The sequence below is a fragment of the Coffea arabica genome, chromosome 2c, assembly GCF_036785885.1.
Source record: "Coffea arabica cultivar ET-39 chromosome 2c, Coffea Arabica ET-39 HiFi, whole genome shotgun sequence".
In the NCBI taxonomy this organism is placed as follows: domain Eukaryota; kingdom Viridiplantae; phylum Streptophyta; class Magnoliopsida; order Gentianales; family Rubiaceae; genus Coffea; species Coffea arabica.
In genome coordinates, this window is record NC_092312.1 from 1,003,339 (window position 1) to 1,020,332 (window position 16,994).

Consider the following 16,994-nt stretch of genomic DNA (forward strand, 5'->3'; position numbering starts at 1 on the left):
GTAGGAAAGATTTACTCATAAAAAAAAGGGTAAAAAACACAAAAGTTCCCTGTGATATAGCTATTTTATAGAAAAGCCCCTTGTGGTTTTAAATCATACGTATCGGTACTTCATGGTTTGAAGTAATTTGAAACATCGACGGAAATCATTAAAACAAACGATTTTGAGTGAAATGACAAAAATATCCTAATAATATGAGTAAAAAAAACATAAAACAAACGATTTTTGATTCATTAGTTTCATTCATTAATAATATAAGCAAAAATCGTCGATTTTGCAATTTTGGAGCAAAATTAAAAAAGAATCATGGTTGTTTTATTAAGGTATGAGGGGCAAAATAAGTATTTTAGATCAAATTTTACCTTAAAAAACTATTTGTTAGAAAAATCACGCACAGTTCCAGTGCGTTTATATCAAACGTGTTAAATTTAACGATTTTCGTTAATTTTTCGCTTTATTTTGAATCATAAAGTACTGTTGTGTATGATTTGACACGAGATTTTTCTGTGGGATAACTATACTAGAAGGAGTTTTTTGGGTTGTACCCATGAAAAAACCATTGGCATACATAATTTTTGTTTTCAAAAGCACGAATAACAGTTTTGGTACAAAAATACATGTTTGGTAAAATTAGGTATATAAATTTGAAAGTGAATGGTATGAATATATTTGAAAATTACAGAACTATAATATGTGCTATATTTATACCAATTTTAACTCATATTTTTGTGTAAAGGCCATTAAATTTATTAAAATTTTATCAATTTATTACTTTTATGTGTATAAATCTATAGAATTATGTTATATGTCACTGTTATTTTGTATATAACTAAGAAGACAAATCATTATCCTTGCTCAAATTTTTAAAATTTTTTTTAAAATGAAGTATAATTCATAAAATATAATATGTCAAAATTTTTTTATGTATTATATACAATTAATTAAAAGGTATGAATGTTTTTTAGAGTAATTTTAAAGTATACAAAATATAAAAGTTTTTTTTAATTATATGTGTATGTGTATTATCTATACTATATATAAAGTTTCAGGAGAGGTTTGGGATTAACATTTATTATCATTTTATGAAGTTCTCTTCTTACTCTTAAAAAAACTACTTTCACTTTAACTACCTATAACTACCCATGACTATTTAAATATTAGGTATATAAATTTTACTTTTAACTATTTAAATATATTTTTTCAACATAACTACCTCTAAATATTATAACTACAAATATAAATTATTTTATAAAAAATATTTAAAAATTTAAATTTTGCTTCAATAATAAAAATTTTATTTAAAATATATGAGCATAAAAATTATGTATATTTTTTTATTACACACATGTTAGGCTGCATTGAGCACCAGTATGGATAATATAGGAATATAATACGGCTATTTTACAAACTACAGTGTGTTAACGTGACGTCGCAAAATCAGAACCGTCGTGTGCGGTCGGTGGAATCATGACAAAGCAAAGGGTGGACCAACGGATGGATCCATAAAAGGGGTGGTCAATCTGTTGATGGATACGATTCCGCGGGATTGAGCCCATTTAACTTCCGAAGCCCAACTTAGCTTTGCCACCCGTCCGTCCATTTCTCCATCAATCTTTTTCTCACAGTTAGTTAGAGACTTAAAAGGCACGACGCCAGCTTGCCTCGGGGCCTGAGACTCAGCCTGAATAGACAGTGGCGGTACTGGTTAAATCACTGGACCAGCAAAGACTCTACAGAGAAGTCACGCTCCCACTCCGGACAACTCTAAGGCCGGGCAGAGTGAGTGAGAGAGAGGCCTTCGCAGGATCCTCAAATTCCTCCAACGCGTGGCGGAGTCCGACTCCTCCGTCAACCTCCAGTCCATATCTGAACTCCAAGATAAAGCCTAATTCTTCATCCTTCCTAATATAATCAGAAGCATGGTTCATGCAAGATCGCTGCATCAGCCTGTTGAAGTATATAAATTTTCCGACATAACATGTTTTCCTGTATTATTTGGTTCCAAATCGATGACTTTACTTGCTGCAAGTTCTGCAACAGTAATATTTCCATGGATAACACAGCCACTGCACCGAGCAAGGCACTCCCGATCACAACGTGCAGCTGGGCTGCATTTGCAATTTTGCGAATGACATCATATGCTTCATCTTCCTGCTCATATGCTTAAAAGCATTAAAAAGCAATCTGTGAAAGAAGGCAGCTCCTCCTTTTCCATGACCATGCATGGTGAATGCAGTAGTATGCATCCAATATGAGCATACGATTAATAACCACATCTAATTACACGTGCGTGGGCCTGCTTGTCTCGCTCAATAGTTGCCAACCTTGAGCAGGCTGGTAAGATGATTCTAACAGTGTAGATGCCACAGGCCTCAACTTCGAGCTTTGCATGCCTGAGTTCGTTATGGTCATTTTCCATTAAACCAGCAAGGATGCCCGTTCCAAGGGTATGACCATCAACTTCAACATCAAAAGCCTCAGCAAAAGCCTCATCAAAAACATCTTGATTTACTAAATCTCGAAACACAGCAAAAGCCTCAGCAAACGTCAAGTTATTCACATAGCCTGAAATCATCGAGTACCATGATACTTTTTCTTTCCTTTTTCCATCCAGTTCCATCTGATCAAAAAGATCCCCAGACCTTGAAATTTCCCCCTTCTTAAAATAACTGACGACCATTGTTGTACCATAGGAGATCTCACTTTTCATAGAGAATAAAGAGGAAAATAGAGACATAGCAGTTGCCATATCCCAGCACCTCCTAAACAAATCGACCAACCCATTGACTATAAAAGGGTTATGCATAAGCTCATGTCTCCCGAGATAGCCGTGAATCTCTTTCCTAGTTCTTATTATTGGCAATCCGGCACAAACGGGAAGAGCACTTGCCAGTGTTTGTGCATTTGGCTCAAACCCTGACGCTAACATGCTTTACAGCATCATAACCATCCTGTGAAAGGCCACCAATAATAGCACCCCAAGACACAACACGTGCCTCCAAATTACATTCTGCTTACATTCTATACAAAAACTCCAATGCTTCATGCACCTCTCCATTGACGGTACATGCCATAACAACAGAATTCCAAGAGACGCAATCCCTCTCTTTCATGAGATTAAACACCTTCTTTGCATCACCCAAGCTTCGACGTCTTCCATACATACTATCAATGAATTTGCAGCATAAATATTTGACGCGAAGCCATTCTTTATAACAACCCCATGCAGCTGGCCTCCCAATCTCACGCCAGCATAACCAGTGCAAATCCTCAACAACACTAGAAAGTAGAAACACAAAGAACTCTAACTCAACACCCTCCAGCAGCAAATCCTCAAACAATGGAAATGCTTCCTCAGAGAAGCCATCATGTAGATAGATATAGGTTAGGAATAGCAATCCAGGAGTGCAAGTTTCTCTGAGGCATATTCTCAAACAGTTGAACCGCACCGTCGAAACAACAACATCTTGTGGCCTGCGAACCCTTTTTTTTTTTAAACCGCGTTAGCATGGACTTGTTGGCCGAAATTGGAGAAATGGCAAGAGTCTAGCATACAGGCGTAGGTAGCTGTATCAACCGGGCCATCTTCATCCGTAAGGCACCGGCTGAAAGGAAAATGACAAGACAAAAATGATGCGAGGGTTTCGATAAATTGGGGGAGAAGGAGAGGTTAGTCGCGGGTTTGCATCCATCCGACTGGGAAGATGGTGGCCAGGCCATGTGTTGTGGAAGAATTAGGTGAGCTGTAGGCCAACAGCGACGACATGTGAGGCCAAGTCATCGGGCATAGGACCCTCTTCCATTACTAATCTAGTAACATCCTATCACCTCTTCCTATCACTCATGGCCCAGACCCAGTGGTGGGTAGAGTTCAGAACCAACGCTACGAACAAAAGAAAAGCAAAATTTTATTTCAAGAAAGACAGAATGTGATTGCAAAAATGAACAGGTTTGCATGGTACAACCCTCCTTTGTCCTAAAGCTTAAGGACCTAAAAATTAACTTCGGATGTAAGCAAATGTTGTTCTCCTAGAGTCAACTTTGGTTGCTTGCTTTAACAAGCGTGCTGGTAAGAGAAGTAATAATACAATACAATATTGAATATTGCCTGCTTTTGATCTACTTTTACAGGAGAGGAGGTGACGGTGGTCAATCATCCCAAACTCGTTTATCTTCTGTGGGTTGACGGTAATTTCTGCTTACTTCTTACCCACCTTGCTGATCATATGCTTGAGTCGTTAGTTACTAACTCACTGGTCATAGATCAAAATCCTACATTCCTAGGTTTGTGTCTTTGCTTGAAGCTGAATCTAAATTCGGAAGCGATAGAGGAAGAATCCCCTAGTGCATCTTATCATATGATATATATTATCCACACAACACGCATACATATCGAATATCTTAGTACCTCACGGATGGATAAGTTGGAAAGATTTTGTGGGTGCGAAACAATTACTAAACAGGCCTAACAATAGTTGTTTTCAAATTAATGAAAAAGTCCCGTGTGGACATATCCACTTAACATGTGAATTAGAGTGTGGATCCTTAGACATCTATATATGTGAAGCTTTTCTATTAATCTGAACTAGGGCTGCTGTCGAGTCAAACTCGAGTAGTTTACTATTTGAGCTTGACTCAAGGTAAAATAACTAAGTTCAAGTTCGAGTTCGAGCTCATTAAGCTTTTAAAATTCGAGCTTAAGCTCGAGCTTGACATCAATTTATGGAACTCGAGCTCGAGTTTAATTAAATGTAATTAGTTCAAATCAAGCTCAATCGAGCTTATTCGAGGTTAATCAAGCTCAAGTAATAAAAATTAATATTTTATATATAATTTTAAATAAAGGATATTATTGACATTTCATAATAATAAAATTAAAATATATATTATAAAAAACTCGATAGAGCTCGTCGAGCTCTTGAGTATCATATTTTCAAGATCGAGCTCGACTCGATAGCTCTAACGAGCAACTCGAGCTCGAGATCGAGCTTGGTTAACCGAGCTCGAGCTCGAGCTCGAGCTGCTGACCAAGTAGCTCACAAGCTCGAGTTGAGCTATTTAGTTCAGCTCCAGCCCTAATCTGAACCAGCTACTCTGAAATGACATCAAAATTCTCATCCACCGCTGGTTTGGATTGGAGTCCATGAAAGAAATGCTACAATATTTTTTAAAAAAAATTATCCCAAATAATCTCCTATCCAAATACACTAAATAAAATTTCTATTAATTAAATTAACTTTTGGTCTCATTCATTTCATAAATTAAAATAATTCACTAAAATTATATATCATATTTTCCTACATATTGCAATAATCATAGTCATGGATGGGGTCAATTAGATGATTTTTTTGTTTTTTGGTTGGACGTTAACTACCCGGTAGAATGTTAATCTTTTGTGGGGTCCTTTTGAGAGTAAGAAGGCAACATATATATATATATATATATATATATATATATATATATATATATATACAGTATACACATACCACGCTAGGGTGAGGCTGAAATCTTGCTTGAGGATGTTTTGCTTTTTCCCAAATCAACTAATTAGGCGCTGAAATATGCGAACGCTTATTTTTATGTTTTTTAGCCATGCTACTGCATACACAATATAGGAGTAGTATACAAATGGTGGTCATGGAAATCAATACTAATATAAAGGCCAACCGTACAAAAGTGGCCACCATTTCCCAGAGATAGATAGGAGTTCCGTTCCACCTTGGAGACTGAGCGAAGAAGCCATACAGGAACCGCAGAAAATGTTCCTCCACTAAAACCCAATAAAAAAAGAAAATTAAGGTGGCAGTCTGTCTGAATGTATCGTAAAAGTACGAAGCCTAAAACTACAAGAGGAAGTGAAGCTCTTTTTTGGGGGTGTTAAAGCGAGTCTTAGCATGTGATTATAAAAGATTTGGAACGTGGGTGGTCGTCATCCCCAGTTGCGCCTCTGCCTACGTTATTCTTCTTCGCACTCCAAATCCCACTTAGTGAATGGATGATGGGTACCCTTTGTTTAACGGTTGGAAGATTCTGATGATTACAAATCCTCCTACCAAGACCTGACAATCTAACCTTAGTTTATATGCTCCCCTCATATATATATATATATATATATATAACAGATGAGAAGAGATGGGCAATAATTAACTACAGAAAAGAAAAGTGAAAACAGAAAGGGCCGGGACGGCTGTCACTTCACTGCTGTATGGGTTCTCATCTCCTAAGCTTAATTGCTTAACTCATCGATCCCACCCTTTTTTGAAGTCTTAAAGTCGTGTCATGGGCTTTGCGATCATTTAATTAATGTTCGTACCAGTTAAATTAGGTTTAAGAAACGCTTCATCAAGCCTCAGCTAATCGTTCCTGCTTGCTACTCAAGTACTCTACCGAGCCCGTACATCAACCCACATTCCAAAAGGATGCTGATTTTGAACAACTGAACTGTAGTTGTATTATTACATTTTTCCCATTCTTCAACTAGGAACATCAGCTGTACAAGTTCACACATATTTACATGCCCATGCATGAACGCTTGGGACCCGAACATCAGCTGGCAACCAGCTTTTCTTTTTCTTCTTTCACGTAGCAAACCAATCCAAATTGTGAGTTTATGTTGCACGACGATATCTTATCATCATGATGAAAACTCAGAGCAATTTAATAGTAGCATTTCAACTAAATAGTAGGCCAAAAAAAGAACAGATCAAAAAAAATGAAAAACAAAAAAGAGAAACCACAGAAGAAGGACAAGATGATGACAAAGAGAACACCCCCTCCTTCCCCAATCCAAAAAAAAAAAAAGAAAAGAAAAGAAGAAGATGCCTCTATCTGTTAGTTCATTTGATATCACACTTCGAACAGCTGAATAAGTCACTAAACAGTTGAGATTAAATAAGGGATCATGAAGGCACCACCTTTTGATTACTCTTTACTTCTTTCAGGCATTGACTGCTACGATTTACCACGAGTCTCCACCTAACATCCCGCTCCAGTATCCATTAGGAGCAGATTCTCCCTCCTGCCCTCTATTCTGCTGATGCTCGTTATACTGGTCGCAAGTCACCGAGGAGAGTGGCTTCAATTCCTCGTAAGGAAGAAAGAGTCTTGAGCTATTATTGTTGTTATTATTTTCTGCAACTTGAACCCCATGTAGACTTCCATAATCAGTGCCGTTGTTGTCAAAACCATCCAGAGAAAAACTGAGCTTTGGCTTAAATTCTTGCATAGGGAGTTGTTGAGAAGATGAGTAGATTGCGTTAGAATCAGAAAGAGGCATCGACAGTAAAGAGCTGAAACCCCCTGTAGATATTCCACTAGTACTCTTCAGAAACTCCAGGCCTGCTGCAGGCACGTGGGATATGGATGATGAAATATTACCGAGATGGGGATCAAGGTTTTTGTTTTCGTTAAAATTAGGCAACTGCATGAGCCCGGATAAACTGGCACTGTAGTTTCGTACGGGGGGATAAGTTAGATTTAGGTCTTGGCCCTCAGGAGTCTTAGGGTTTTGAGGAAAACCAGGTGCGGTACCGGTAAGATGACTCAGATCCGGAAGCTTCTTATTTTCTGATGATGAAGCTGGTGGTAATGACGAAACTGAAGTAGTACTGGATGATGATCTTTTGTTTTTCCTGGATCCTCCTCCAACTGGCACATTTCGTAAAGTGCCCCCTTCGGTCCAGTACCTCCGACAAGTCTTGCAGAAGTATCTTGGCTGAGTGAGACTATAATTGTTGTAGTAACAAAACTTGGTGTTGGTAGAATTGCACCTCGGACAGTTCAAAGCTTGCTCTTTTTGCGGCCTTGGCTTCTTTTCTAGGGCTGCAGCTGGCTTCGGCGTTTCAATTGGTTTCGCCAGTCCTATGCCCTGTAGCAGGTAGTCATCAAGGCATGGAAAGAAAAAAGAGCAAATACATAGATCAATCGGAAAAAGCCCATGTTTCTCTTACGTGATCACAAAAAGAGATCTATTGATAGGGCAAAAGTTCTATGGAATGGAGAAAGATAGAAACAGCAAACAAGCAAGACAAGATAAAATTAAAAAAAAAAAAAAAAAACAAGTGCAGGGTTTACTTTAGACTTTTGAAAAACCATAAGAACAAATTAGTTTTAACTTTTCCCATGCCCCTTTATCAGATGGTGGAAGGAGAAAGCAAAGATAAAAAGTGCAGTCGTAGAACTTTCAGACACATACGAAAGAAACAATTCAAAGGCAGCAAAATTTAGCAAAACAATCACTCAAAATTCAACCATTAGTGGCGGGTGCTTATCATCTCATCTCTCTAGCCAGTAGTAAAGTATGCAAGAATTTCAATATTACATAGAAAGCAAAAAATTTTCTAAAAAAAGCCCTTGAAAATCCCATCCCTATAAAGATGTTATGATGATATAAGAGCGAGAGAGGAAAACATATAGATGTGTCTTTTACCTGTGGCCACTGAGTAGTATCCATTGAGAAATTAAGAGGCAGAAAAAGATAGAGAGAAAAAGGCAAAGGCTATGCAGAGAGTCTTGAAAGAAAGAGAGGAAAATCATCCACTTTCCACTTTCCACCACTCGGTCTTAAAGCAAGAAAAAGCCACTTGATGCGAAGCTTATGTTTGTGCTTTCATGCGTTGGCTTACAATATGCATATGAGAGAGTGGAGAGAGACAACTTAGTGATAGTTTTTTATGTACTATTGGTAGACTATACTTTATTGAAGACTTCGCATACTCTAATGTAGACACCTCATGAGCATATAGATACATAATTTGTCAAACGTATACTCTTTTTTTTTTGTCAAATGTATTGCTCAATGTTGCACTTATATAAGTGGTCTGTATGCACCTTGCCCCAACAAAAAATTTTTTTATTTTTTTAAAAAAGATTGGATGTATTGTGAATAGGCAAAAGCTTGGGTTGATCTACAATACAGCCCATATTTTGTCATGTGAGGGTGTGATAAAATTTGGATCACAAAGTTTACATAAATCGAGTTCACCCAAGTGTTTTCGGTAGATTCCTTCTGACAACTGATTTCAGTCACCGGAGAATCAGCAGATGGTAAGCTTTGCTACTATTGTTATTGTTATATGGGGAAGAGACCGTCAGTTCAGGTTCAGATAGCTAGGTTCCTTGTTCTTTTGTCCATGCTAGGCTTCAACTGTTCCCATCTCCACTGTATAGCCTAATTTGCCCTGTAAGATGTCCATGTATATATACGATACAATTTCCTGTCCGATGCAAGAGATGGTGTATAATTGCTTTCTTGTGAGGCCAGCAATGGATGAGAGCAAATTCAGGAGTAGTATTCATAACTGGAAGGCACACTTGTAGTGGTAGAAAGCTCTTCCTTTATGGTGCTTCTATAGCACAACCTAAAACAAGCAAACAGGACACAAGACCCTGAATGACATCTAGACTGCTCCTGTACGAGTACGTACTTATGTTCCACAGTCCACACAATGAGCCCTAGCTAGCTTGACTCATTCATGAAGGAGCAGAGCAACCAACAACTTTTTCAGCTACTTAAGGTTAGATCGCTAAAGCTGAGACATATTCGAAATAATTCGTGGTCGGGTTGACAATAATTAATGTTTCGGCTGGTCTAAAATATTGAAAAATCATATTCATGTTAGTGCATTGTTAAGGAAAAGGTACGCTTACGTAATTTGAATGTGCAGCAACCCTCGACCATTAAAATCATTTTGCAGCACAATATTGACAGGCTATCTTTCCAAATTCTCCTTCACTGTCTACTTGGTTTAGAAATTAGAATCCAGGGTCATAGGTACAGTTTTGAAGCGGCGACGACCTCTACGTACGCTGGGAATAAGTTTTAGTGGTTATGTTAGAGATTGGTTCTTTTTAAGACGGAAAGGATTTCATGTTTTTGAGCAAACTTACCCACATTCTTTTTTTTTTTTCTTTTCTTTTCTCTTTCTTTTTTTTTTTTTTTTTTTGTGTAGCAAAGGAAAAAGGGTAGATAACGAACTATACACTTAAGTTCTGTTTGATAAAAGTAAAATTTGAAATCTGAATATAAATTGTTGAAAGTTTTGCATTGACAAGGTCATATTTGTTTAATAACAAACTAAGCTCAAATGCTGAATTGATATATAGCACAATATGATGATTTTATTTTTAAAAAGGTTGCCTTTATTTGCGTATGGGAGAGTTTGTAAAGTATATGAGAGTGAAGATAACGAAACAATTGAAAGGTAGTGATTAAGTATATTAGTGTGTGAGAGTGTGTGTGTGTGTGTGTGAAGAGGAAGAGAGAAGATGTCTAACGTGCATGAGAATATGTTATGTGAGAGGGTGCTTAATCCAGCAAATTCAGTAAAATATTTTTACTTTCAAATTTTGAACAGAAAATTAAGCAGTGCTTAGTGTGTTAAATGACAATACATTTCAGTGAATAAATTAATTTTCAATATTAAGTAGAGTTGTTAAATAAGTATATAGCTCGGAAAATTGAGAAGTGTAACATTGCTGGAACATAAAATTTAACAGTGTAAACTTACTTTGGAAGACATGATATACTTCCCAGAAATATAAAAATGAACGGGGAGTTGAATTGTTGTAAAATATATAGTATTTCAAAATATTCTTTGTCCCACATCGAAAAATGAGAAGTATTATTTTCTTTGTCTCACATTGAGAAGTGAGAAAAATTGCAGTCTTTTGTCCCACATCGGAAGTGGGAAGGGTTGCACCTCACTCTAAAATCTATAAATAGAATCCATTCTCTCCTCAGAAAATCACCCCAGCAGCTTCAATTGATATCTTTTGATAGCTGCTCTCTCTCTCTCTTTCTCTCTTTTATTTTTTGTTAGTTGATATCCTATTGATAATTCTGTTCTTATTTTCTTGTCTTTTATATATATCTGCTGGTTTTAATTTGCTAGTTCTGGTCCTTCTAGTTTGCAACAAGAAGAAATCTTGTCTTTCTTGTTAGCAACAATTAGAAGAAGGCTTGTTTAATCCTGGGGAAACATTTCAATTTCATGAAATAGTTTCTTAGGACAGTGCTACGCACGACTCAAGCAGATAGTGTTAACATTGTTGTAGCTATTTATCCAACAATCTAAGAAACTATGGCATCTGACAATGTTAGCACCCCACAGTCTTCATCAGCAACTGTTGCAGTGACACTACCTTTTGCGAAGCCATTTCCTGACGTCTCTAGAATTGAGGTTTTTGTTGACGAAAACTTCAAAAGGTGGCAAGAACGTGTCTACTCTCTACTCGACATACATGGAGTGGCCAATGCACTGACGGAATCTCAACCTGCTGCCATCATAGATGTCAAGATACAAGAGTCGTGAAAATATGCCAATAAGGTATGTTGAAATACTATTTTACAAACACTTTTAAATGAATTATTTGATGTGTATTGTAGCTATGTGCAAGCCAATAAGTCCCAGTATAATAGACCAAAAAATCCCAATTACAAGCCTAATATTCCCAACTTTAAGAAAAAGAAAGGCAATTGCCATTATTGTAGAAAATCAGAACATTATGCTGCCTTGTATAGATACAATAAAGGTGACAAAGCAAATGGTAATCCTCCTAAGGTTAATTTAACCGAAGGAGATGAAATAATTGCTGCAGTCATCTCATAAGTAAACGTTGCAGCCAATGTGAAAGAGTGGGTGGTAGACTCTGGAGCTACTCGGCACATATGTGCAAATCGAGAAGCGTTTTCCTCCTATACTCTAATAGAGGATGATGGAGAAGTAGTCTACCTTGGAGACTCACGAACTACTAAAGTTCTTGGTAAGGGTGAAGTGTTCTTGAAACTCACTTCAGGAAAAATTTTGGCCCTTAATGATATGCTGCATGTTCCAAATATTCGGGCAAATCTTGTTTTTGTAGCTTTGCTTGGAAAAGTTGGGGTGAAAGTGTCATTCGAATCTGATGAGATTATAATGACAAGAAATAATGTGTTTGTAGGGAAAGGCTATTGTAATCAGGGACTTTTTGTACTTAATATTTCCAATGTGATCAATGAAAATGCATCTTCTTCTGCTTATATTGTTGATTCCATTTCTTTATGGCATGCTAGATTAGGACATGTTAATATTGGTTATATAAAGAAAATGCAATCATGTGGCCTAATTTCTGGTATTAATGATAATATAGACAAATGTGAAATATGTGCAGAAGCTAAAATAACAAAGAAAAGTTGTATAAATGTCCATAGAGAAACTGAGTTATTAAATTTAATTCATACTGATTTAGGTGATTTAAAACAAACAATGACTAGAGGTGGGAAAAGGTATTATGTCACCTTTATAGATGACTATTCTAGATATACCAAAGTTTATTTACTTAGAAATAAAGATGATACTTATAATGCCTTTTTATCCTATAAGTCTGAAGTAGAAAATCAACTTAATAAAAGGATAAAAAGAATTAGATCAGATAGGGGTGGAGAATATTTAACTTTAGATAACCTTTGTGAACAGGAAGACATAATACATGAAATAACTCCACCTTATTCACCAGAATCTAATGGAGTAGCTGAAAGGAAAAATAGAACGTTAAAAAAAAATGATGAACTCTATGTTAATTAGTTCTCATGCTCCAGATAATTTATGGGGAGAAGCTATATTATCTGCATGTCACTTACAAAATAGAATCCCACATAAAAAAACTGGCAAAACACCTTATGAGTTATGGAAAAATTATAAACCAAATTTGAAATATTTAAAAGTTTGGGGGTGTCTTGCTAAAGTCTTATTGCCTGAACCTAAGAAAAGGAAAATAGGTTCTAAGACTTCTGATTGTATGTTTATTGGATATGCTGAACATAGTGCTGCATATAGATTTCTTGTGTTAAGAAGTGATATACTTGATTGTAATACAATTATTGAGACAAAGAATGCAGAATTTTTTGAACATATTTTTCCACTGTCTAGTAAAATTTCTCATGCACCTGTTGAAATAAATAAGGAAATTATTCCAATTGAGGAATTAAGAAGGAGCAAAAGGACAAGAAAAGAATCTTCATTTGGAAAAGATTTCCAAATCTTTCTTGTTGATAATGATCCTTTAACATATTCCGATGCTATTTCTTCTCCTGAGTGTAAATTTTGGAAAGAAGCAATTAAATCTGAAATTGATTCTATCTCGTCAAATAAAACTTGAATTTTGGTAGACTTACCTCCTGGTGCAAAATCTATTGGTTGCAAATGGATTTTTAAAAGAAAATATAACTCTGATGGCTCTATAGAAAAGTACAAAGCTCGTTTAGTAGCAAAAGGATTTTCTCAAAAACAAAATATTGATTATTTTGATACATTTGCACCAGTAACTAGAATTGCGTCTATTCGAGTTTTATTTGCTTTAGCTTCTATCCATAAACTTGTTATTCATCAAATGGATGTCAAAACAGCCTTTTTAAATGGTGATTTAGAAGAAGAAATTTATATGTTTCAACCTGAGGGATATATTGTATCTGGACAAGAAAATAAGGTTTGCAAACTAATTAAATCTCTTTATGGTCTAAAACAAGCTCCTAAACAGTGGCATGAGAAATTTGATCAAGTCTTGATAAAAGATGGATTCTCGTCTGTAGAAGTGGATAAATGTGTATATTTCAAAATTATAAATGATCAATATGTGATAATCAGTTTATATGTGGATGACATGCTTATATTTGGTACTAGTCTAGATATTGTAAATAGTACTAAATATTTTTTGTCTTCTAATTTTGATATGAAAGATTTGGGTGAAGCCAAAATAATATTGGGTGTTAAAATCATAAGGAAAGGTGATGGTATAATGTTGTCACAAGAACATTATACAGAGAGACTTCTTAGGAAGTTTGAAAATTATGATGTGACACCTGTGAGTACTCCTTATGATGCTAACACTCAATTAAAGAAAAATAATGGTGACCCAATTGCTCAGTCTAAATATGCTCAGATTATTGGGAGTCTGATGCATCTGATGAATTTCAATAGACCTGATATAGCTTATGCTGTATGTCGACTGAGTAGATATACCCATAATCCCAACCGTGAGCATTGGTTTGCATTAGTCAGACTAATGAAATATTTGAGAGGTACCATGAATTTTGGTATCCTGTATAGTGGATTTTCCACTGTATTAGAGGGTTACAGTGATGCTAATTGGATATTTGATTCAAATGATACGAAATCCACTAGTGGTTATGTGTTCACCCTTGGTGGTGGTGCAATAGCATGAAAATCTGCTAGACAGACAATCATTGCTAGATCAACAATGGAGTCAGAGTTTGTAGCTCTGGAACTGACAGGGACTGAGGCCGAGTGGTTGAGAAATTTCTTAGCTAATATTCCTTCAACTAAGGATTTGTTGCCTCCTGTGTCCATACATTGTGACTGTCAAGCAGCGATTACCATAGCTAAAAATAAATCGTATAATTGTAAAAGTCGACACATGAGATTGAGACATGATGTCGTAAAGCAGCTGCTTAGAGATGGAATTATTTCCATTGATTATGTAAAGACAGAGTTGAATTTAGCCGATCCTCTGACTAAACCCGTAGGAAGAAAATTGATTCTTCAAACTACAAAAGAAATGGGATTTCGACCAACAAGTTGTCAATAGAGACAGTAACCCAACCTATGTGATTGGTGATCCCATGAAGTAGGTTCATATGGGTAATAACAAGTCAATATTGATAGTAAAGCACTTCAATTTAAGTCCCTCCAGAGATAAGTGTTTTGAGTAATTGTGAGGATGAGTTAAAACTTTTAATGAATTCATATCCCATTAGGGAGGTGTAGTTAAAGCAATACACACTTGATGAATTCACCTATATGAGAGTGGAGTGGGGCCGCTCCTATAAGATTCATTGGTCAAATCTTTAGAGCTCTCATGAATAACCAGGCAGGCGCACGGTCAAAAAGCGCAAAATCGCGTTAACAGTAAATTATGGGTTGTAATGTGATTGATAAAATCTCTGTCATACATCAAGAGTTATTGGTTCATAGAAATTTATATTTCACCAATAATTCTGTAGATCATGTTTTATCAATCTATGTTTGGTTCATAGTCCAAAAAGACACCAATCTAATTACATTTCAACCAAATCCAGCAGAGTACTTTTAAAATTCTTCCTTTATCCAAAGAATTTTTTAAAATAGGAGGGAGATTGTTGTAAAATATATAGTATTTCAAAATATTCTTTGTCCCACATCGAAAAATGAGAAGTATTATTTTCTTTGTCCCACATTGAGAAGTGAGAAGATTTGCAGTCTTTTGTCCCACATCGGAAGTGGGAAGGGTTGCACCTCACTCTAAAATCTATAAATAGGATCCATTCTCTCCTCAGAAAATCACCCCAGCAGCTTCAGTTGATATCTTTTGATAGCTGCTCTCTCTCTCTCTTTCTCTCTTTTATTTTTTGTTAGTTGATATCCTATTGATAATTCTGTTCTCATCTTCTTGTCTTTTATATATATTTGCTGGTTTTAATTTGCTAGTTCTGGTCCTTCTAGTTTGCAACAAGAAGAAATCTTGTCTTTCTTGTTAGCAACAATTAGAAGAAGGCTTGTTTAATCTTGGGGAAACATTTCAATTTCATGAAATAGTTTCTTAGGATAGTGCCACGCACGACTCAAGCAGATAGTGTTAACATTGTTGTAGCTATTTATCTAACAAAATTTTGATAAAATTTTGTGATCGAAAATGGTGCCGATCAACGGTGACACCACGAGCACAGCGGCTGTTGGATGCAGCCATGGATGATGCCTAGAAAAATAGAACGAAGAAAAACGAAATGTGAGAGATGTTTTTCCTTTCTTTCTCGTGGCCTTTTGGTTTAGCATTAAAATTTGTGAAGCATGAGTTTCATGCGCTTTTAATTCTAACAAAAATATAATTAGAAATGAGTCGAATGACTAAATATGTGCATTTTTTACTTGTAAAAGACGAAAAAATTATCATTTTATACGTGAGGGACGTAAAAGGTACAAAGTCGGTATGTGTAAGGGAAGAAAAATTATCATTGTATATGTGAGAGATATAAAAGATATAAGAATCAATAATAATATGTGAGAAAATATTTTTCCTAAGGGAAAATCGTTCAAAACGTCCCTCACATTTTACAAGATGACTTTTTTCGTCCCCCGCTTTTAAAAGTGCAATTTTACGTCACTTACAAATTCATATTGACCAAATTTGGTCCCTACCTAGGTTTCCGATTAGTTTTTCACCGGAATCCACCACGTGACTTGCATGTGATCATTTTTAAGGGCAAAATTATCAAATCAAATTTTTACATAATCTGATTCATAGTTCCTCACATTTCACAAAATGAATTTTTTCATCCCTAACATTTTACAAAATGAGTTATTTCGTTCCTTACATTTGAAAAAATGAATTTTTTCATCCATCATATTTTTCAAAATGATTTTTTTCATCTCTCTTTGATCATGTATACGAATAACTTTTTTTCTATAAACCCACGTATATATCTATTTGATTTTACTTAAACAGTATGAATAACATGTAATTTATCTCTATTGAATTTCATCTAAACATGCTAATCGTAGTTATATACATGTTATTCAATAGATATATATATATGTGTGTGTGTGTGAGTTTAAAACTAATAATTTTGTTTGAAACCCATATATATATTTATATGATTTCACCATTTGAACCTATTCAATATTTGTGACATTTCTCTTTTGGTAATAATTTATTTATTGAGTTGTATAATAAGGTCATTTAATTAATGGGTCCTAACTCAAATTCTATAATTATGCTAAAAAATTTCAGTTTAAATCTGAAATTTCTACTCGACACTTTTAAGACCAACAGTTGAATTACTTGCCTTGTGATTTTGTTAAAATTTGAAAGTGCCAATCACTTATTTCTTTTTGTCATACTTTTCTTTTGTTTACTTTTTCTATCCAAATTTAATTCGATATAAACACTCGATAATATTTAGGATTAAATGTCTTCTTTATTTTCAAATTTCGAGTAAAAGAAAATGAATATAAGTAAAAAAC

General features: G+C 35.4%; 1 protein-coding gene across 2 annotated transcripts; it reads right to left on the reverse strand.

The window, feature by feature from the left end:
* Positions 1 to 6,624: 6,624 nt before the first annotated feature.
* Positions 6,625 to 8,620, reverse strand: LOC113724853 (dof zinc finger protein DOF4.6-like). 2 transcript variants are annotated; one of them, XM_027247729.2, is made up of 2 exons: positions 8,429 to 8,620; positions 6,625 to 7,867 (listed from the first exon to the last, which is right to left on the reverse strand). In XM_027247729.2, the coding sequence occupies exons 1-2, from the start codon at positions 8,450 to 8,452 to the stop codon at positions 6,959 to 6,961; spliced, it is 933 nt and encodes a 310-aa protein (XP_027103530.1). In that variant the 5' UTR covers positions 8,453 to 8,620; the 3' UTR covers positions 6,625 to 6,958. The 2 variants fall into 2 exon arrangements, with proteins under 2 accessions (XP_027103530.1, XP_027103531.1); XM_027247730.2 differs by lacking the exon at positions 8,429 to 8,620 and adding an exon at positions 8,251 to 8,421.
* Positions 8,621 to 16,994: the final 8,374 nt, after the last annotated feature.

Excerpts from the sequence above, each read along its gene's own strand:
- LOC113724853 (XM_027247729.2), bottom strand. The coding sequence starts at position 8,452 with ATGGATACTACTCAGTGGCCACAG. Across the intron at positions 7,868-8,428 it reads ATACTACTCAGTGGCCACAG|GGCATAGGACTGGCGAAACC; the intron begins GTAAAAGACACA and ends TACCTGCTACAG.